This window comes from Mobula hypostoma, chromosome 7 (genome assembly GCF_963921235.1).
Source record: "Mobula hypostoma chromosome 7, sMobHyp1.1, whole genome shotgun sequence".
NCBI lineage: Eukaryota > Metazoa > Chordata > Chondrichthyes > Myliobatiformes > Myliobatidae > Mobula > Mobula hypostoma.
Window position 1 is genome coordinate 59829267 of NC_086103.1, and position 22261 is coordinate 59851527.

General features: G+C 40.2%; 1 protein-coding gene across 3 annotated transcripts in view; it reads left to right on the plus strand.

Annotated features, from left to right (window-relative positions):
- htr4 (5-hydroxytryptamine receptor 4) overlaps positions 1-22261 on the plus strand; it is a 148273-nt gene that overhangs the window by 93204 nt on the left and 32808 nt on the right. For 2 of the 3 annotated variants that reach the window (XM_063052733.1, XM_063052734.1), the window contains exon 7: positions 7315-7391. The exons of the other annotated variant lie outside the window; for it this stretch is intronic. In XM_063052733.1, coding sequence (XP_062908803.1) covers positions 7315-7375 — 61 coding nt within the window. In that variant the 3' untranslated portion in view covers positions 7376-7391. The remainder of the gene's footprint in view (positions 1-7314; positions 7392-22261) is intronic. 3 annotated transcript variants of the gene reach the window in all.

A 22261-nucleotide genomic window follows, 5' to 3' on the forward strand; every position in this document is an offset into this window, starting at 1 on the left:
ATAAAACTGCAGAGAAGTTGATGATTAAAGAGGTGGAGAAGGTTCTATTTCAGTCAGAGGCAAGGAAACCTTCTGACATGAACTCACATCATGGTGGGAGGAGATTACTGTCATTTTTAGTGCATCAAGAAACTCACTGATCTATCACATATTCAGGGTTAGCAAAAACCTCTTCAAATTGCATCAATTACCAGAATAGTTTCTAATACTGCTCCAGAACTCACTCATCAAGTCTTCATTGTTCCTTTGCACCACCACACATTTAATGCTTACATTTGAGTCTCACAGCTTGCATACCTTATTCAATCAGGACACATACAATGCATGCTATTCACTGACTAGAGCCTTCTCTCAATGATCATAATCATCAGCAGCAACAGTTAATCTATAGGGAAGAGTCCTGGGTGTGTCACTGTATGTCCTTGGAAGAGACAGTATTGGCCATCATTTGGGGTTGCCATTACTGTATCCACAGTCAGTGTCTGGGTAGAAATAACTGAAAGTGATCGTTTCACAAAGCTTTTGACTCCATTCAATGAGTAAAATACTGAAGATCCTGAAAGCTTATGGAGTGCCAGCCTGTCTACTGAGAGCAATAGAGTCCAGCTATACCAAAACCATGGCGACAGTTTTATCACCAGACAGAGAAACAGCAGTGTTCGAGCTCCTAGCTGGTGTGCTGCAAGGAGACACTCTGGCACCCTACATCTTTATAATTGTCCTCGATTATGCTCTGCGTCAAGCTACCAAAGATCATGACAAGCTTGGTTTTACCATAAAACCAGGACGAACCAAAAGGGTCAGACCAGTTATGCTCACAGATCTCGATTTTGCAGATGACACAGTCCTGCTCTCTGACCAGATGGAGGAAGCACAGCAGCTACTGACAAAAGTGGAAATTGAGTGAAATAAAGCTGGACTTCACCTAAACGCTAAAAAGACAGAGCACATGGTGTTTAACTGTGATGAAGGTACTCTCAAGACTGTAAAGAATGATACCATTAAGAAAGTCTTTGACTACAAGTACCTCGGGTCAAGAATGATGAGTTCGGAGAAGGACATAAAGATACGGAAGGCGCTGGCATGAAGGGCTATGAATGACATGAAGGAAATCCGGAAGTCGTACCTGACCAGAGGGCTTAAAAAGAGGATCTTCATAGCAGTCGTAGAGTCCATTCTCATGTACAGATACAAGGCGTGTACACTCACCAAGACTATGCGAAAGTCTCTAGATGGTTGCTAAACACGAATGCTCCGGATGGCTCTTGACGTGAGTTGGCAACAGCACATGACAAACATTGAGCTCTATGACGACCTACTGATGCTCACCACTAAAATCGAGGTGAGAAGACTGCAACTAGCGGGGCACTGTCTACGCCACCCCGAGCTACCTGCCAGCCTAGTCATCATATGGGAGCCCAAGCATGGGAGGATGAACCCTGGGCACCCTCCCAAGACTATGGTCAACACGCTCCTAGAAGACAGCGGTGTGGCTAATGTAAATGAACTGAACACACTGATGAGGGAGAGGGAGAAGTTGAGAGTCCGTCATCGTGTATGACGCTGGCCCCCTAGGCCTGAGTCGACGTAGTAGTAGTGGATCGTTTCCTCATAATTAATCTCACTTTCTCTTCTGATTTACAAGCTATCAATGTTGCAAGCTGGCACTTCTTCCCTTCCCCCACTGGCCTTTTCTGGTGCTTCTCTGCTTCCAAAGCAACAAAGACTAAATCCTGGCCAGATAGTGGTTGGGTACTGAGAGAGTAAGATGGATACTCAACGGCATTTGATGCAAACAATTCTAGACATAAACACGGACATGGGCATCCACAATTTGGAGATAATTAATTTAAATGCTATCTTAGAAACAGATTCCACATGTGAAGAGCTAAAGTCATGACTGGCCTTCATCCAGGAATGGAATCAATGATAGCTCAGGAGCCAGCTACCCAGAGGCAATTGCATGCAAGTTCTCCTACTGATGCAAAAGGAAATGTCAGGTCCATGCAGACGCTTGTCAAAAAGTATGGGTGGAACATTAAGGAACATTGAGGAGTTCATTGCTAACCTTGCACAGCTTTTGCGTGGAGATTAGATCACATCCTTTCTGGTTTGGAAGAAGCAGGTAGCTCCATTGGATCATTTGAGAACTTAGGTGCAATTGATTATCTTACGGGTAACATGTTACTTTCCAATGCAGCGCGAGCAGAAGCCATGTAATATCTGGATACCCAGACACGTTGCCACTTGAGATCCAAGTGCTCCCAAAACACCCTGCCTTGAAATGGTCTCCAGATAGGAGTCATTCTCTAGTGGTTTGTATCTCCTTCTGCACCCGTGCCTCCTCCCACACCCTCAAACATCTTTCCTGCTACTTAACTTGGTCTGTATTCACCCTTTGCCTCATACAGTACTGCAGGTGGAATGCAAATGATTAATGCATATACACCTGGAATCAACTACGTAAATTTTACCTTGAAGAAACGAAAAGCCCTTCAACACCTGTCTGACCATTTCCTGTTGGAACTTATGGACCAGAATATGATGGAGTGTTAGACAGAAGATGGATTTACAGGCATCAGATCAGTTTGGCAAATTGATTTATGGCATGATCTGCCTATTCTACATATTTCTACTAAGAGTTCATGATGCACATTATGATGCTCTTACTAACATAGTCAAGGGAGGGATTCATGCCACAAACCTGTCACCATGACAGAACTAATTTGGTGTCTCATGGAGCCAAATTCTAAAGCCTCAGAGTACAAAACCCAAGAAAAAATCATGTTCAGTCATTATTTCAGCCCGGCCATGGTATTGCTTCAGGCATCTCTCTTTAGACAAAGTGTAAATGCCATAGAGTTAATGCTTGAGAGATGTTCCAGAGCTGAGGAATTAAACTTACATGGAGAGACTAAAGGACAGTTGATAAAGGTACTTTAATTCATAAAAAGTTTAGTAGAGTAACTGCTCTAAATGACTGAAGAACCAAGCAGCAAAATTCATGGGGGAAAAGATCTTACACAAATGATTAGTATTTGGGATGCATTACCTGCTGGGTTAGTTTCAATAGAAGCTTTAGAATGTGATCTGGATAAATACTTAGAAATAAATGTGAGGAAGTAAGAGTAAGGAGCAGAGCCTTGGGGATATCTGGCTTGCATTTTAAAAGATTTTGGAAAGATGGCTTCCTTCTGTGTTGAACTAATCTATGATTCTAAATTGAGCTTTAACTACTCTACTAATTTACTCATACAGCTGTCGAGCAATGAAGCAAATCTGTTTGCCTTTACTTAATATGCTGGGCACTTGAGAATCTTTGCCTTTTAGAAATGAACTCATTATACGAGTTCCTTCAAATCCTGAAAACCATTGAAACATACTTAATCTAATAATATCTACAGGTAACATGTTCACACATATTATACACATTGTATTAGAGGAACTGTTGGAATATACAGTATGTGTTATTTGGAAATTCCTAATTAGGATGTACAAAAACAGATTAGCTGAATGCTTTAAAATGTTTAGATCAGAAATAGACCCAGCATAAATATTAAGTTTGCAATTATTATAATGAATTTATTCATTTTTTAAAGTAAAAGCCATGGTCCAATATTGGGTGTTATTCATAGACCTCAGAGTACCAGGTAAAATTTGTTTGAAAAAGAAACTGTGTCAGGGATGAGGTTTGTGTTCAGTTTAATGACCTGGCCAGGAAATTGGCTGAGCAACAAGATAATGGGAGGGAACTTGTATTGGAGGAATGGGGAGGTATGAATTGTCACCACAACCATTTAACTGAGCTTACAGATGACTTAATTGATGAGGTAGCACATAACATCCAAATGTGAGATTGCTGACAGAGGAGAACTCATGCAGTTTTAGTGAAAATAATTTTTTAAAATGTTGGGCTTAAGAGAATTAATGCTCCAGATACTCAAGTCATTGCAATATCATGGACTGGTGCAGAAACTAATCGAAAAGGCTGATGGAAAATGTGCCTTAATATCAAGTGTACTGAACTACTGTAGTTTTATAAACTGCCTGGTTAGGCACATCTGAAACATTTCACTTGAGGGAATTCTGCAGAAGTTTACCAAGATTATACCTGCTAAATTGCAAGGAGAGATTATTAATTACTAGTCCCTGTAATTTCAAGATAAAGTGGCAAATTCATTGCACTATCTGTGCTATTAAGGGAAACTAATAAGTTTTTGAAATTTTATTTATTGAGATAGAGAGCAGAATAGGCCCTCCCAGCCGTTCTAGCCATGCCACCCAGCAACCCTGATTTAACTCTAGCCTAATCACGAAACAGTTTACAATGACCAATTAACCTACCAACCAGCACGTCTTTGGAACCATTCTACATGTAAGACCTCTTGGAATTTAAAAGAAAGAAAGTTCTCTTCCACAAATGGCGACTAATGAAAGGTTGATTTAAAAAATGGAATTGATATACTTTTGTCAAATTGCATGGGGAAAAGAAAATAATTTGTTACAGATCAGCCAAGGCTTTATTGAATAGTAGAATGGGATCAAATTTTGAATCATGAATTCCTATCCTATTTTCCTGCTTAGAAAATGGAAGCCTATTTTTCTTGGACTATGTTTTCTTCTGTTTAAAAGAGTTGAGTACATTAGACATTTGTTTGAGAAAATCCATAATAACGTACTATTAACTTCTTAGGGAAAGAGCTTTCTCCAATTTGCCATCACAGTTTAGCAGAACCCTTCCTTAACCATCTGTCTGTCTTTTTGACAGTCTTCTCTGAAAGTAATGTTCCTCTAAGAAAATTCAATTCCCCAAAGTAAATTTCCAGCAACAAGAGTTATGAAATGCAAGATCACCTTAGAACTGTTGTTTTGTTGACGAATAGATTAAAAGATAGCTAATCACCATGTACCCCTATTAATAATGCTTCGACAATTGCCAATGAACAAATTAGGCACTTAATAAGTATAAATGTTAAATTGGCTGTAGTACATACAGTATATATCATACTTAAGAACAGAGATAAAAATGGAAATAGAGGCATAGAAGACTACCGATGCTGAAAACCTGGAGCAACACACAAAATGCTGAAGGAAGTCTTGCACATGTTAAGTCATATTTGCTATCTCTAGTTAATTATTTTTGAGGAGTTGCTATGGGAATAACTATGAAGTTAGTTTACATGGACTTCCAGAAGGCATTTGAAATGATTGCACACAAGACATTGTTTGTGAATATTAACGTGCATGAAATTGATGGGAAAAATTATTAACCTTGTTAGGAGGAAATTTTTATTAGTGATAATGAATGTACTTAAATAGGAAGAAAATGATAATTGTTGCCCCACAAGGATCTGTGCTGGGACTGCAACTGGTCAATGTGTTGATTTATGGCTTAAATAACACGAGCCAATAGGAGATAGGAACAAGGGTAGACACTTTAGATCAGAGAATCCCAATATGGGGTACACTGACCCCTCAGTTAATGGTAAGGGTCCATGGCATAAAAAAGATTGGGAGCCCCTGCTTTAGACCCTGTTGTGCCATTCGATATGATAAAGGCTAGTCCAACATTCTTCAAATCCACTTACCCTTTTCCTCTTAGCCCTTGATTTCTTGTTTAGAAATATATCTCAGGCTTAAATATACCCAAGGACCCTATCTCCCCCATCCCCCTGGAATGATCTATATCCAAGTTCTCATGACATAGACATAAGTGAAATTATAAGTATACTGTAGATTGAAGCACTGATTCTGTAGTCAAAAGAGTGCCAAATGGATTGAATTATGCTAGTAAGAGAATATGAGATGAGAGTAGGAGATTGCTCCATAAAGACTCAATAAGGGATATACTGTATCTGAGTAATGAAAATCAAGGAAAAGTGAAGATCAAAGAATCACAAGAAGCAATGGACAGATATATATAAAGAAAAAACATTTTTAATCAGAAGTACTATAAAGGGGAAAATATTCACCACAGATTTACAAAGGAGTGCAGTGTGAGTTGCCCAGAGGATTCCAAGAATTAAATCATGAAGAGAGATAAAACAAGCTAAATTTGTGGCTCCTGGAATGAAGATAATAATGAATAACTTGACTGAGGTTTCTCAATTTCTAAAAGGAATTGAGTGGACATGCAGAGAGGAACTTTGCTGCTAGTGAGAAAGGCAAGGATAAGCAAATTTAAGCTTAAAGTTAGAGCTGAGCCACCATGGAGATACACTGGGAAATTCATCTTCACCTATAGGGTATAGAATTCTGGAACACTCTCCCTCAGAAAGTAGTTAATGCTAGATCAATCAGGAATTTAATAGCCTAGGTTATTAGTAAGCTAAGAACTGAAGAATGATGAAACAGAGACATCAATATGCTACTTCTGTGCCTGTGCACTACCTGATTTGACCAAAATATGAGGTACAATTTTTACAAAATAAAATTTTATATTTCAGTGAACATATTTATGTAGAAAAAAAAGTAAGCATTAGAAGTAAAAAATTAAAAAATGGGAAGGGGGTTATATAGTTTAACCCTTTTTACTGTTAGGAAAACAATACACCATGGAAAGACAAATTACAGGGTGAATCACTCTACATCCTCCTGACTTCATCTCAGATGAAAAATCTGCAGGTGTAATGACTTGACAGCATTGAGCATATAGTGGATGTGCAAATACTATCAATATTATTATAATCAACAATCATTAACATATCTACATTACATTGACTTTCATTGAAAGTCTACCTTTTTGTTAAAACTATGCTACAGAGGAATGAAATAAGAGTCAGTAAAAGTTTTAACAAAGTGCTATCATTTTTAAATATACAAAGCAGCAATCTGTATCAACCGTGACAAGGAGTTCTCCAACGAGTCATAAGCCATCAAAGTCAAAGTGATTCCAATTTCATTCCTCATCTTCATCAAATCAGATGATTACTGGAGTAATTAGATGAAAAGGTATGGCTAGGACTTGGTGAACCTAAATATTTACAAAAACAGAACAGTTAAGTGAAGTTTCTATGGTTACCTGGTCCACCAGGAACTATACTTGGAAACACAGCCTAAATCAGTGACATTAAAAAAAAACAAAATAATGTTAGCTCAAGCTTATTTTATATCTAAATATATTAGTTAGTGCATAATTTATAATTAAAGCATTGTACTAAATCAGGGAATAAAGAATACACACTCCACATGTCTGTGTTAATTTCTTTCACTGTAGTTTAGTTTTGCAAATTGATGTTCTTTACGTATTAACTATCTTTTCCATCTTTTCTCTATCTATGTTCTCCTTCAACTTTTCCTGCTTGAACTTTAAAGTGGTTGTTCTGCTGTCTCCAAGCTGTTGCTGCTGTTCTGTAATAGCCCTCAACCCGTGTAGATCTAGCAAATTGACCGTAAGTGACGCTGTTTCTTTTTATATCTTATTAATTGACAGTTTCATTGAGGTGTAAAAACCCTGAAGTAAAACATCCTTTTGAAAACTTCAAGATTGTTCTTTTATCTATATGTTGTATCAAAAATAGCTCAATCAACAGAAATAGCAGTCAAAAAGGATATTCCCTGCCAAGCATTTACATATTATCTTTTAAGTTATTAAAACAAATGTGTAATTAGTCTAGATTCAAATGTAAACAATTCATGGGTGACTATTTTGATTATTTAATCCTAGAACTAAAAGGTGATATTTTGCTCATCAGTATCATTAATTTTGTAATCTATGATGTGCTGTGTATCTAACGTATTCTCAAACTAGCTTCAAAGCTTCGGCACCAACTCACTATCAGCTGTGAGCAAGAACATATCAATTAAATGCTGTGCCGTTATTTTTAAGTAGCCTGATTCATTCTTTCAGAAAAATAAGTGGCAGCCCAGAGCATTTCTATCTGCCTAATGATGTTTGCTTGCATGTGCACCCTTAAGAAGCATGGTAGAAGGTGGCTTCCCTGCAGCATTGTAAATTCTGTGTGACGGGAGGTGTAAGAGGGAGTGGATACGATGCAGGCAAATGACATGAGAGAAAATGGGAATAAAAGAACCTAAAGAAGCCAGACAGTGTTTTATAACCACCAATTGAAAAAATAATGATTGCATGTATAAGATTCACCTCAGTCTCTGAGAGAGTTTTGATACCGACCCCTAAGAAGACACTTTTATTCCTTAACTTGACATATGCTCACTGAGCCCATTGTATTACTGCCACTTCAAATTGGTCCATTATTGAATCATCACTTGGAAAGGCAGGACCAGGAAGAAAACTCTGCGTAAGTGTCTACATAACAGACGTGTATCTATTACAACAAAAAAAGTTGGCCAATCTGTTGAATTTCGGTTGACACATGCATCGCAATTTGTGAATATTTGCTTTACAAATTTTCATTGAAACACTATTGAGTCTTGACTACATGGTTTGGAGTTGTGAAGCTGTTTCTCTCTATAATGCATAGCATTTTTCACTGTGCTGAGGAGAACCTTATACCAAAATTTCCATAATGCATTTCACCAAGCCTTTTTAAATCACCTAGTTATACATAGTGATACTACATTAAATCAAGGTAAAGCAATTTTACACAGTTCAATGAGTTATTGTATACTCATGCCGAAGAAGCGCAAGGCGGCACGCCTGAATGACTATCAACCTGTGGCTCTGGCATCAATTGCTGTGAAGGGCTTCAAGCGATTGGTTATGGCACACATCAACCACAGCCTACCGGTCAACCTCGACGCTTTACAATTTGCCTACCGGAGCAACAGGTCAACAGCAGATGCCATCTCTCTGTCCCTACATTCCTCCTTAGAACACCTGGAGAATAAAGATGCATATGTAAGGCTCCTTTTCATTGACTACAGCTCTGCCTTTAACACCATCATTCCAAATAAACTGATTCCTAAGCTCTGGAACCTGGGCCTTAGCACTCAGATCTGCAGCTGGATCTTCAACTTCGTTACAGACAGGACCCAGGCCGTAAAAATAAGGGACAAGCTCTCCTCTACAATCACTCTGAGCAGCGGTGCCCCACAAGGCTGTGTACTCAGCCCCCTGCTGTACTTACTGTACACCCATGATTGGAAACTTGGCTACACATCGAACTCAATATATAAGTTTGCTGATAACACCACAATTGTAGGCCGTATCTTGGGTAATGATGAGTTTGAGTACAGAGAGGAAATTAAGAACCTGGTGGCATGGTGCAAAGACAATAACCTATCCCTCAACATCAGCAAGACCAAGGAATTGGTTGTTGACTTCAGGAGGAGTAGCGGACCACACGACCCCATCTACATTGGTGGTGCGCAGGTGGAACAGGTCAGAAGCTTTCAATTCCTCAGGATCAATATCACAAATGACCTGACTTGGTCCAACCAAGCAGAGTCCACTGCCAAGAAGGCCCACCAGTGCCTTTACTTCCTGAAAAATCTAAAGAAATTTGGCCTGTCCCCTAAAACCCTCACTAATTTTTTAATAGATGCACCATAGAAAGCATTCTTCTAGGGTGCATCACAACCTGGTATGGAAGTTGTCCTGTCCAAGACTGGAAGAAGCTGCAAAAGATCGTGAACACAGCCCAGCACATCACACAAACCAATCTTCCGTCCTTGGACTCACTTTACACCGCACGCTGTCGGAGCAGAGCTGCCAGGATAATCAAGGACACGATCCACCCAGCCAACACACTTTTCATCTTTCATCCCTCTTCCCTCCGGGAGAAGGCTCAGGAGCTTGAAGACTCGTACGACCAGATTTGGGAACAGCTTCTTTCCAACTGTGATAAGACTGCTGAACGGATTCTGACCGGGATCTGGGCCGTACCCACCAAATATCCGGACCTGCCTCTCGGTTTTTTTGCACTACCTTACCTTCCCTTTTCTATTTTCTATTTATGCTTTATAATTTAAATTTTTTTTATATTTACTATCGATTTGTACTCCAGGGAGCGTGAAGTGCAGAATCAGATATCACTGTGATGATCGTACGCTTTAGTGTCAATTGTTTGGCGACAATAAAGGAATAATAATAATAATAATAATACTCGTTTTTGGGTGCCTCACAGAAAAGTGACAACAGCAGTTGGGAAATGTTCTAAAATATATCATAAGATATTCAATATCAGGAGACTGCAGATGCTGGAATTCGGAACAAAAATTAAACTGCTCAATGAATTGAGCAGCATCTGTGGGGAAGTGCTGACAGAGGATCTCAATCCAAAACATCAACAATCCCTTTCTCTGTCACTGATATTACTCAACAGGCTAAGTTCTTCTGTAATGATATTGTTTGTAACCCTTCGGGAATCTAAACTTAAACCAAGATATTAGGCCTTATAGATGTCTGTAAGTACCTTCACTTTAGGGAGATTATAAGACAATAAGATATAGGAGCACTATTACGCCATTTGGCCCATCGAGTCTGCTCCACCGTTTCATCATGGCTGATTCATTTTTCCTCTCAGCCCCACTCTCCTGCCCCTCTCTCCATATCCCTTATGCCCTGCCCAATCAAGAATCTGTCAACCTCTGCCTTAAATATGGCCAATGATTTGGCCTCCACAGCTGCCTATGGCAATGAATTCCATAGATTCACCACCCTCTGGCTTAAAAAAGTCCTCCTCATCACCGTTCTAATTGGACATCCCTCTATTCTGAGGCTGTGTCCTCTTACCTTAGACTCCTCCGCTACAGCAAGCATCCTCTCCACATTCACTCCATCAAGACCTTTTACCATTCAACAGGTTTCAGTTAGGTCACCCCTCATTTTTCTAAATTCCAGTGAATACATGCTCAGAGCCATCAAACACTCTTCATATGACAAGCTATTTAATTCTGGAATCATTTTCATGAACCTCCTTTGACCCCTCTGCTATTTCAGCACATCCCTTCTAAGATAGGGGCCCTAAGCTGTTAATAATACTCCAAGTTTGGCCTCACCAGTGCTTTATAAAGTCTCAACATGACATCCTTGCTTTTATATTCCAATCCTCTTGAAATGAATACATTGAATTCGCCTTTCTCACCACAGACTCAAACTGAGAATTAACCTTTAGAGAATCCTGTGCAAGAACTCCCAAATCCCTTTGTACTTCAGATTTTTGTATTTTCTCGTCATTTAGAAAATAGTCAACTGTTCCATTTCTTCTACCAGAGTGCATGACCGTACAATTCCCAACGCTATATTCCATCTGCCACTTTTTGCCCATTCTCCTAATCTGTCTAAGTCCTTCTGTAACCTTCCGATTTCCTCAAAATAATCTGCCCCTCCACCTATCTTTGTATCATCTGCAAACTTTACAACAAAGCCATCAATTACATCATCCAAACCATTGACATATAACATAAAAAGAATCGATCCCAACACAGACCCCTGTGGAACACCACTAGTCACCAGCAGACAACCAGAAAATGCTACCTTTATTCCCACTCTTGACTCCTGCCAACCAGTCATGCTAGAATCTTTCTTGTAATACTTGTAGCTTGCTAAGCAGCCGCATGTGTGGCACTTTGTCAAAGGCCTTCTGAAAATTCAAGTACACAACATCAACCGATTATTTTGTCTACCCTGCTTGTTTATCTGCCAAATTCATCCGCATTGATGTTTTCACAACTGCATTGATGAAGCTGGATGGCAGGAGCCTTAGGTTAACTCAGAATGTTACTCCTTACAATTAGATTGTAGTTACAAGTAAATCAAATATCGGCTTCCTGATCCCAGACACTGTCATTTCTGAAGAGGATAGTTAAGTAATAAAAGTTAAAAATTAATAACAAATATCTTGATCTTTGAACAGTTTCTGCTGAACTTAGTAAAATGCCTCCTTACCTAGGATGGTGAATATTCATCCCACTTCCAGCTGTTAGAGGCATAGACTATTAATCTATTTTTTTATTTATTGACATACAGTGCTGAGTAGGCTCTACCAGCCCTATGAGCCACACCGCCCAGTAATCTCCTGATTTAATCCTATCCTAATCCTAGGATGGTTTACAATGACCAGTTAACGACCAACCAATATATCTTTGGAACGTGGGAGGAAACCAGAGGACCCAAAGAAAACCCATGCGGTCACAGGTAGAACAAACAAGCTCCTTCCAGGCAGTGACAGGAATTGAACCCAGGTTGCTTGTACGGTAAATCACTGTGCTAACCACTTTGCTACTGTGCCCTCCCACAACATAATATTCAACAACATTGGTCTGAAAAACAATATTTCACTTATAGGCAAACTAACTTTCAACAATTACATTAAAAAAACACTTTTTAAAGGCCCTAACACAAGAAATCAGTATGAATTGCCAGACTGTTGCTCAGTATGGCGCAGGCCATTAGATCATTCTGTTCACACTAATGACTGATCTTTCCTTACTTGCTGAGCCATTTTTTTGGAAGGAAAAGGGGCTTACAGTGGGTATTTGTTGGGACCTGCTAACAAAAGCAGGTGGTCTGAGACACTACAGGCAACCATAATGCTCACCCTGTGAGAAGCTTTGATTAACTCATCACCAAAACATAAGGAGCCATGTTCTGAACTTGATTTCTTGTAGGAGCAATGTCAATGCAGTTTGCACTTCCTCAAAATCCTCAGGACTGAAATCTTGGACCTATAAACCTCAAAAACAAGCACCCTTGCAATCTGGACTGCCTTCGCAGTGGAAATCAAGTTCAAACATTTCTTAACTTCTTAGACTCCTTAGCTGAGAAATGTATTCTTCACAGCTTTTTGGTCTCCAATTCATTAGCAAGATCACTGATATACTATGCTCCAGCAAAGTTCACCCCATTTATTTCTTCTTCAACCACTAGAGTAAGCAAAATTGGCAGAGGGCTTGCTGCTATTGCAGATGTCCCCAAGTGATGATTAGAACTCCCATTCCCAAACTAAAAATATTTATCAATAGCAAATAGAAGAGAAGGGCAAGGTGACATTCAGTCCTAACCGTCAACATAGGAACTTCGTGCGAAGTTTCAACTAAAGCTGCTCCTTTCAGGTTTGCTGAAATAAAGCAGAATGTAGAGAGGACCCAAAGGCCCTACAACATGGAGAGAGAAAAACCTAGTTAACATTAAAGTTGATGGTATTTTTTTTTAGACCTGACCAGTTCTGATGTAACAGGAAAGGCTGTTGTCTAAAAATTTTGAATTAGTCATCAAGTTCTCATGGTAATAATGACCACAACTTTCTGAATCTTTTTGAAGACCATTTGTTCCTGGAAAGATGATCATAAGCCTCATAACATCATACCTTGACTTGCATCTTCTTTCTCAAATCACTCATACAGTTCCAGGGTCATTTAAGCTATTAAACTGTCTTTCTACAAACTCCATTCAATGTAATGCTATTGGATTCTGCTCTCTTACTGCAACCACATACAAAATCCAAAAAATCACTAAGTTTAAAGTGAATGTAGACTTTAACAATAAACAGGTCAAACTTCTAATTTAGTTCCAATTTTCAGCCAGATGGTACAAAAGGAGATTTTTTAGAACCACTGATGCTAAATGTTATTTTTTTTATCAAATTTGTAGTCTTGCAAGAATGTGACTGTTATTGCTTATTATACAGTCTACCTTTGAATTTCAGGCCTGCTGCATCTTAAGTTAATCTCAGAATGCAATACTTTCATGGTTGGTAGCTCTTCCCATCACAATATTTATAGGTGCTCCTTATGTCGACCATGCAAGAACACGTTAAGGTCAAGCACAATAATGGTTATTTAGGAGCAGAACACCACTGGCTGATCAATAGATCAAGAGGCCCCCGCCACCCCACTCCCCAATAACCTGCTCTTCATTTCAGTAGAATACTAGCTGTCAATAGTCACTGCTTCACTTTATCAAGCCTTTTGGTCTCATCTGAAATTGCAACTAAATTACTGACAATGAAACTAATTTGACATATTAATATGTGCAATCACACACTTCAGAGTTTGACAGATATACTTCTGTCCTGGTGCTCCCTGGAAGCCTCGACACAATAAGCAAGGCATCTGAGCTGTGTAATGAAATACTTCAAAGAGATTTCTTCTCTGATTTTTCAGTGTCTTTTTACTGATAGATACAGTATTTCTCAAACCAAAAGACATAACATATGGCAAGATAACCTATGTTTGGTTTATGTCTGCAGTCACTAAGTTTTTCCAAAGGGACCCCAGTTCATTGTCTACTGGCCCTGAGTATGGGATTGCACTCTTTCTAGAATGATTTTGTAATACTGCAGAATTTCTGAAGAAACACTTACTCTCTAGTAAATCAACACTGTTAGCAGGAGACCACTACTATTGCCAGTCTAGCATGAGAACGTAATTCCCAGCAACAGCAGGAGCAGGCTGCTGATGGTAACATTGATTGCTCTAGCAGCCAGAACTCAAAAGGGAGCCTGCATAACCTTATATGGTATCCATGATTAACCATGTACAGTCAATCTCACTGTCTCCAGCTTTGAATGATTGCTTGAACGTTATCAAAGGAATAGATGAGAAATACACAAGGAAGGAACTGTATAGGCTTCCAGCTCATGACATAGGCATTCATTTTGTGCTTTGAAGTGACAACAGCACAAACACTAGCACATTTTGGCTGCTTAACCATGGGTTAGGAACGATAAAAACTGACAGATGTAAAACATGGGCCAATATTAAATGCCTTCATGAAGCACATTGCATAAGTGGACCAACAACAACTTTAATGGAACAAAACCTTCAGTCTTTAAAAAGGAAATTTAATGAAAGGATGAATGAAAGTCTACTCCACATTAGTGTCTCACAGTATTAGCGACTTTCCATGTAGGCTTGGAACCCTACCACGACACCAAAATAATTCACTAGTGACATTCTGTGTAGGCTTGCAACCTACCATGACACCAAGATAATTCCTCATGGCCGGTATCTGGCATTGGTAGGACAGCTCTGTTCTTGGCCCTGCAATGCAGATATCCTCTCAGGGTGTCCACAATGAGCTCACGTCTACCATCTGGGAAAACCACTGAAGAGTAAAGCTTGGGTTTCACCCACTACAACTGTGACTGAGAGGTCACAGGAGAGTCATGTGAGTAGACAAATGTCCCCACTCCCACACTATCAACTGAATTCTCCTAGAAATACGTGGGCATCCACATCTGCCATTGTCCAAACTGTGCAACTTTCATTTAGGTTTGTGAGTTCTGGTGTCTGGTCCCTCATTTTCTAACCTGGTCCTGAGTGTCTTGCGTTGTGGCTACTTGTGAGCAAGCAAATCTCAAGGTTGTATAATTTATACATTCTTTGAGAATAAATGAATCTTGAATCATAGCAATACTGACGTCCTATGGAGCAGCAGTCCACTCTTCTGGGAATTATCCTGCTGCTGTGGAGAAGTGGGGCAGTGCCTCCACAGGAGCAGGACCTGTTCAATTAAATCCATATTCCCTCAACATCTCCACAGCCAGGTCCAGAAAAGTGAATTACTTACAAAATGGGAGAATGGATTTATTGGCTTGGTACCAGACTACTGAGAGAGCATGGACGTGACCCCTTCATGGTCCTAGCTATCTCATGAGCTGGTCTGACAAGCCAGATACTGCCCGAAGCATTTTAAAGACCCTACCCAAGTGTTTGCTCCGAAATGCGTTTTTTTAGGGTTTATCCAAGTCAGTGCTGCCAACTGGAATCAACTTCAAGGAGCTTCCCTTCCCCACTAGCTACCTCTGGTTTGCTTGCACCACATTTCTCCACTCATGTCTGGCAGCTCCAGCAGGTCTCATTCTGACTAGTTTACAAGGCCTTCCTGCAGTGCTACCACGAGAAAGGCCCAATCAAGTATGCTTGATGATCTCTTGTGGTGTTCTATATATTTTGTTCGAAGTAGTAGTAAATGGAACTGAATAATCTTCAGCAGCTTGTGCTTCACTTAAGGCTTGTCGAAACAATTAACCAGTCAGATCTTCACTTCTAATTAAAATCTCAATTGATATTTAAATATCAAAATATTACAGTTTTGTTGAATGACTTTAGGTTGCTAGAATCATTTCAGCTTAGGCTTTCAACTTTTATTGTGGAATTTTAATGGTTTCAATAAATATTTGCATTTAATTGGTTTCTGTTAACAGACTCACTCAGAAAGCAGTACACACTGTCTATCAGGGGAAAAAAACACCAATTAATGGATTACTGCAGACTTTTTAACTCTCCCGAAAGAGTGGAACAGCTGATTAATAGAAAAGTATGTAGTAAACAAAATATAACTGATGGCTTACATGTCCAACAAATTAAAAAGGAAGGGCTGTTACAGACACTGAACGGTACCAAACTTTATAAGTGCTAACAAAGTTTTTCCAAAATACTGTCATCATGTATCTACTCAGACAAATATTTCCACATCCAGACACAGATGCTTATTTTGTTTTATATTTCATAGTAATATTGGAGAATGTAAAACATGTTAACTGCATCTATATTTGACTGCATAGTTATTACTCATTTGCTAAACTTGTAAAAATGACAATGTAATAGAATGCATCAGGTCAATTTTTCAACCCTAAAGCAGGGAAACATAGGTCACATTAATTTGAAACTGACAAATATGATAGAGATTATAGCAATTGCAATAAATTGTTGTATTTCATTGTGTTTGAGTGTAGAAACCTAGATGCTGCAACTTGTCCATACAGCAATAAAAGTTTTTGTGCACGGTTTTGACAAAGCTCCAGATGGAAGGCTAGTCCAGAAGGTTAGGTCACTTGGCATTCAGGATAAAATAATAAATTTAATTCAACATTAGCTTAGCAGAAGAAGACAGAAAGTGGTAGCAGATGGCTGTCTCGCTGACTGCAGGCCTGTGCTTAGTGGTGTACCACAGGATCAGTGCTTGGTCTATTGTTTATTATCTATATTAATGATTAACATAATAATGTGGTAAAATGGATCAGCAAATTTGCAGATGACACCAAGATTGGGCTGTAGTGGACTATTGAGAAGGATATAAAAGTTTGCTGTTGGATCTAGACCAGCTGGAAAAATGACAAAATTTAATGCAGACAAGTGTGAGGTGTTGCATAATGGCAGGACAAACCAGGGTAGGACTTACACAGTGAATGGTAGGCCACTGAGGTGTGCGGTAGAACAAAGGATCTGGGAATACAGATCCATAATTCCTTGAAAGTGGCATCACATGTATGTAAGGGGTTTATTCTTTTATGTTACTGCGGAGGCTCTTAAAATGGCTTCTTTGTTATGTTAGAATTAAACATGGCTTGTCTGTAATAAATACCGCGATGTAAGGATGTTCTCTCTCTCTCTGCTTGTTTGGGTTATATTATTGATAAGGGAGAGAACGAACCAATGGGTGTCCATATTATTCTTTTTGTGGGTAATATTCTGTCTCATATGGCTGGGAACTGTGTGGTTTGGTGGGCTTTTCGGGAAGAGACCCGAAGAGGAAGGATGTGCTGGAAGCGCTCTGGTCGATCACCGTGGTTGGTCCCGAGCGGTGAGTCGAGGGGGTCGGAGGGGATCACATGGTGGAAAGAGGACCCTGTTCATTGAGCTCCAACGGTTGTACACGAAGTGGTTGAACTCTGATAAGTCTGGCACCTTTTTCTTTCCCTTTTATATTGTATCTCTGTTAATTACATAGTTCCAGTAAGATTTATAAAGTGTAATCTGTAAATCGTACATTGTGTGCTGTCGGATATTTGATGTGTGAGTTTGTACCAGGTGGCATTACATAGCAACGACACAACCGTGAGACACGGTTGGGCGGGCAGATGGGGTTTCCCCTAGACAAACACGAGCCGATAGACCTGAGCGTTACATGTAAATGGGGTCATAAAGAGAGCTTTTGGCACATTTGTCTTCATAAATCAGAGCAACAAATACAGAAGTAGAGATGTTATATTGATATCGTATAGAGATTGGTGAGGGTGAACTTGATGTATTGCATGCAGTTCTGGTCACCTACCTACAGGAAAAATATCAATAAGCTTGAAAGAGAGCTGAGAGAGTTTACAAGTATGTTGCCATTACTTATGGACCTCAGTAAAAAGCTGACTAGGTTAGGTCTTTACTCCCTGGAACATAGGAGAATTGTGCGTGCGTGTGTGGAGGGGGATTGGGGAAGGAAGAATCTTATATATTTTATTTATTTATTTATTTATTTATTTGGGGATACAGAGCAGTACAGGCCTTTCTGGCCCAACGACCCATACACCCAGAGTGCTACCTACTTAACACTAGCCCAATCACAGGACAATTTACAATGACCTACTAACCGGTACACCTTTGGACTGTGGGAGGAAACCAGAGCACCCAAAGGAAAGCTACACAGTTCACAAGGAAAATGTGCAAACTCCTTACAGTTGGTGGCAGAATTGAACTCTGAATTCCAGAACAGCCTGAGCTGTAATAGCCTCGCACTTACTGCTAAACTACCATGGCACCCTATAGAGGTATCTAAAATGATCAAGGGTATAGACTCATGCAGGCTTTTTCTCCTAAGGTTAGGGAGACTTTAACTGCAGACGTTAGGTTTAGGATGAAAGGTGAAATAAAAATCCCTATAGAGTAATCCTCAAATCCAATAGAACGGTGAATTTCCTCTGTGCCCTCTCCAGGTAAGCCTGTGATTTGTTACTCCACTGGATGGCCTTGTGAATGTTGTGATTTTGATGGAAAGGAATATTTTTGACATGTTAGTGACAAGTCTCCTCCAATACCTTACCCCTTTTTACAGACGATAGGGCTGATTCTGCTCCGAGGATCTTCAATTTCTCAGAGAAGGCTTAAAGTATGTCTGAGGTCTCACTTCTTCATTATGTAAATTTCAGCAGCTACATTTTATGTGCAGATTTAATGCCAAGTACTAAATTAGGCTTGAAATACATGGTGCAATCACCTTGCTTCTGCTGTGACTGTATTTCTGTCATCATATGTTCCTTGTAATAAATAAAAAGAGAAACCTTTTGGAGAGGAGCTCCTATGGCTGATGCAGGATTTGCCCTGCTTGTTGGTCATGTCTACAATATCCTTTTATGATTGTTTTTGTCATTGCATTTAATTATATTGATAATTTTTCAGATAATGATATTGAGTGGGGCTTTTCCCGCACATCTAGAATTTGTTGGCAATTGAAGGGCCGACTGCATCAAGAGTAACTGTAGCTAGTAATGATCATTTTGTCTTTCTTGCAGGACTTGTATTGAAAGATCCAAGTAGCCATGTGAATAAGTAAATGAGGAAGTGCATACAACATAGCCAGTAAGGGGATTTCTGCTCAATCTTTAGGCTTGCAAAAATTTGTGAGAAACATGACAGAAGTAGTCATTTCCACCAAATTCACAAAACTTCAAAGACCATCCCGTGGTGCATCAGATCATAAGTTAGAGGCACAATCATGATTATTTTAAGCTTTACCTATAGGAATAATTTGAGATACTTACAGCAAAAAAAGATTTTGAGTGTAGAAGCTATGATGTTGTACAGTTCTACTTAAAGTAAAAGATATGACGATATCACTTTTCTTTTACCTCATTTTCAGAACACCCCAAAGCAGAAAATTGCACTCCATTGCTGTTGTAGTGCAAGATATGCAGCAACCAACATGTACACTAAATTTCTACAACTCAAGTAGGCAAACTGTTTGGAGATGGAAATGGAATAAGGTATATCGAATTCACCAAAGATTTTCTACATGTATTTTGCACCCACAAACATACTAGATTAGCAGTATAGTTTTGGTGTAGCTTAGTTTACAGAGAACCACCCCTACATGCAGTTTTTATCGACAGAATTTGCTGCAGGTTTTTTTGAGAGCTTTTACTCCCTGGACCCTTCCATGTCTTTTCTTTTTGGGAACGCCCATCTTCGCTCAGTCAAGCTGAAGTCCTCGGTCCCAACCCCAGGTCACATTGTCAGGTACGTCCTCATCTGGAATCACTGTGTACATGATCTTTTCTGTGACCAATGCAGGAAGTAACTTCAGCCCCCGTACATGGTCCATATTCTCCTCACTACAGGTTTTGATGCTGTCAAAATGAGGATCTGGGGGGGACTTTTAAATTTAACCCGCAGAGATTCATCTTGATCCTTCATTTGTTTCAGGGTGGCATGCATATTTGATCTTACATAACACAGCCAATCTCAGTGAAGAATAGTATCAAACATTGCCCCAGTATATTTGGTGAATGCAGCAGGCAAGGCAGCATCTCTAGGAAGAGGTGCAGTGGACGTTTCAGGCCGAGACCCTTCGTCAGGACTAACTGAAGGAAGAGCGAGTAAGGGATTTGAAAGCTGGAGGGGGAGGGGGAGATCCAAAATGATAGGAGAAGACAGGAGGGGGAGGGATGGAGCCGAGAGCTGGACAGGTGATTGGCAAAAGGGGATACGAGAGGATCATGGGACAGGAGGTCCGGGAAGAAAGACGGGGGGGGGGAACCCAGAGGATGGGCAAGGGGTATATTCAGAGGGACAGAGGGAGAAAAAGGAGAGTGAGAGAAAGAATGTGTGTATAAAAATAAGTAACAGATGGGGTACGAGGGGGAGGTGGGGCATTAGCGGAAGTTAGAGAAGTCGATGTTCATGCCATCAGGTTGGAGGCTACCCGGACGGAATATAAGGTGTTGTTCCTCCAACCTGAGTATGGATTCATCTTTACAGTAGAGGAGTCCTGATCTCTTACTCACTCTTCCTTCAGTTAGTCCTGACGAAGGGTCTCGGCCTGAAACTTCGACTGCACCTCTTCCTAGAGATGCTGCCTGGCCTGCTGCGTTCACCAGCAACTTTGATGTGTGTTGCTTGAATTTCCAGCATCTGCAGAATTCCTGTTGTTCCCAGTATATTTGGAGCTCTTTTACTTTTTTATGCTGCATTTCACCTCCACTGGGGCTTATCTTCAGAACTAATAAGAAAAAATATAACCTATTGCAGCTATACCTGAAATTAAAGATAACCCTAACCTCTGCAGATGAGTTCAAGTACCGAGATAATGCTGGCATTGACACACATTTGAAGGCAGAGTTCCAAAGTAATCATTGACCCATTCCCATGGGGTTAATATTCATCAAATAAAGACCCTCCACCAATTGCCTCACTGCCTATTTGCAAAAGAAAAACAGTTTGAAAAGCTAAACTTAACCGTGGCACAAAACCTATTGTCCATCAGGCTGCAGTGAGTGTTGCCCATCCCAAAATTTTTGTGGGCACCACAAGCAGTGGGAGCTTATCACTACTGTCTAGGTAGAATCTGCCAACCCTGCTGAAAAGTGAATTTGCATCAGCATCCACTCCCAGGGCCACATGCAGAGCATTGACATTCTAATTACACTTGGTCAACACTGTTGGGCAAACTGCCTTGTCAGCATGTCCAAACAGCAAACTGCTGAAATGAACAGCCTGTTCTAATTTCAGTCACAAGAAGGCATTACTAGGCAGACAGAGGGGGGAGAAAGAAAATCAAGGATGTGCTAAAAGCCTCCTTTAAAATTTTGAAAAATCCACAGCATCTCCTGAGATTTCCTGATCTTTGAACAGCTGAAATGTATGAGGAGATTTAGGGATGACACAGACAACAGCGGATCCAATCACTGGGAGCACACGGAGGTCCAACCAAAATGATTGCACCATGTCAAAAAATGATCGGACCCTGCCTGCTCCTTCCCAAGAGTCTGCAATTCCCACACTAGTAGCAGCTAGTAGAACCAATGCCTTGTAGCACCAATTCAATCCTGATCTCGAGAGCAGTCTCTGTGGAGTTTGCACATTCTGTGATTCATTACAATCTTAAAACCTCATAGAATGGGACTGAAATTAATTGCTTCTTGGTCAGACAGGATTGCCTAAGGAAATAACTTTGTTGGCAATCAAATGTCAATATAAAATATGGTGGCATCCGTTAGTCTCGCAAGACCATGGATCTGCGCCTGGAAAGTCTTGCTTCAGTCTGTGTTAGAGCAGCGTCTGTTGTGGCTGTAGAGTCCCACACGGGAGTGACAGTCTCGGCTGCATCAACTGCACTTGAAGGCGCTGTCCTCCAATGTTGTCTTGGTGCTGTTTTTCTGACGAGTGCGCTTTTCTTCAGCAGCAAGCCTCAGCTTCTCTTCTCCTCTTTTCAGACCTCTGCGTAGTTCCAGCCTCCAGTGAGAGTGATCGCTTGCGATGTCCTCTCACCTCTCGACGTTCATTTTCAGTGACTTCATGTCTCTCTTGCAAACGCCTTTGAAACGAAGATGGGGCCACCCTTGTGCTCTCTTGCCGGAGGCCAGTTCCCCGTACAGCAGGTTTTTTGGGATCCTCCCATCTGACATGC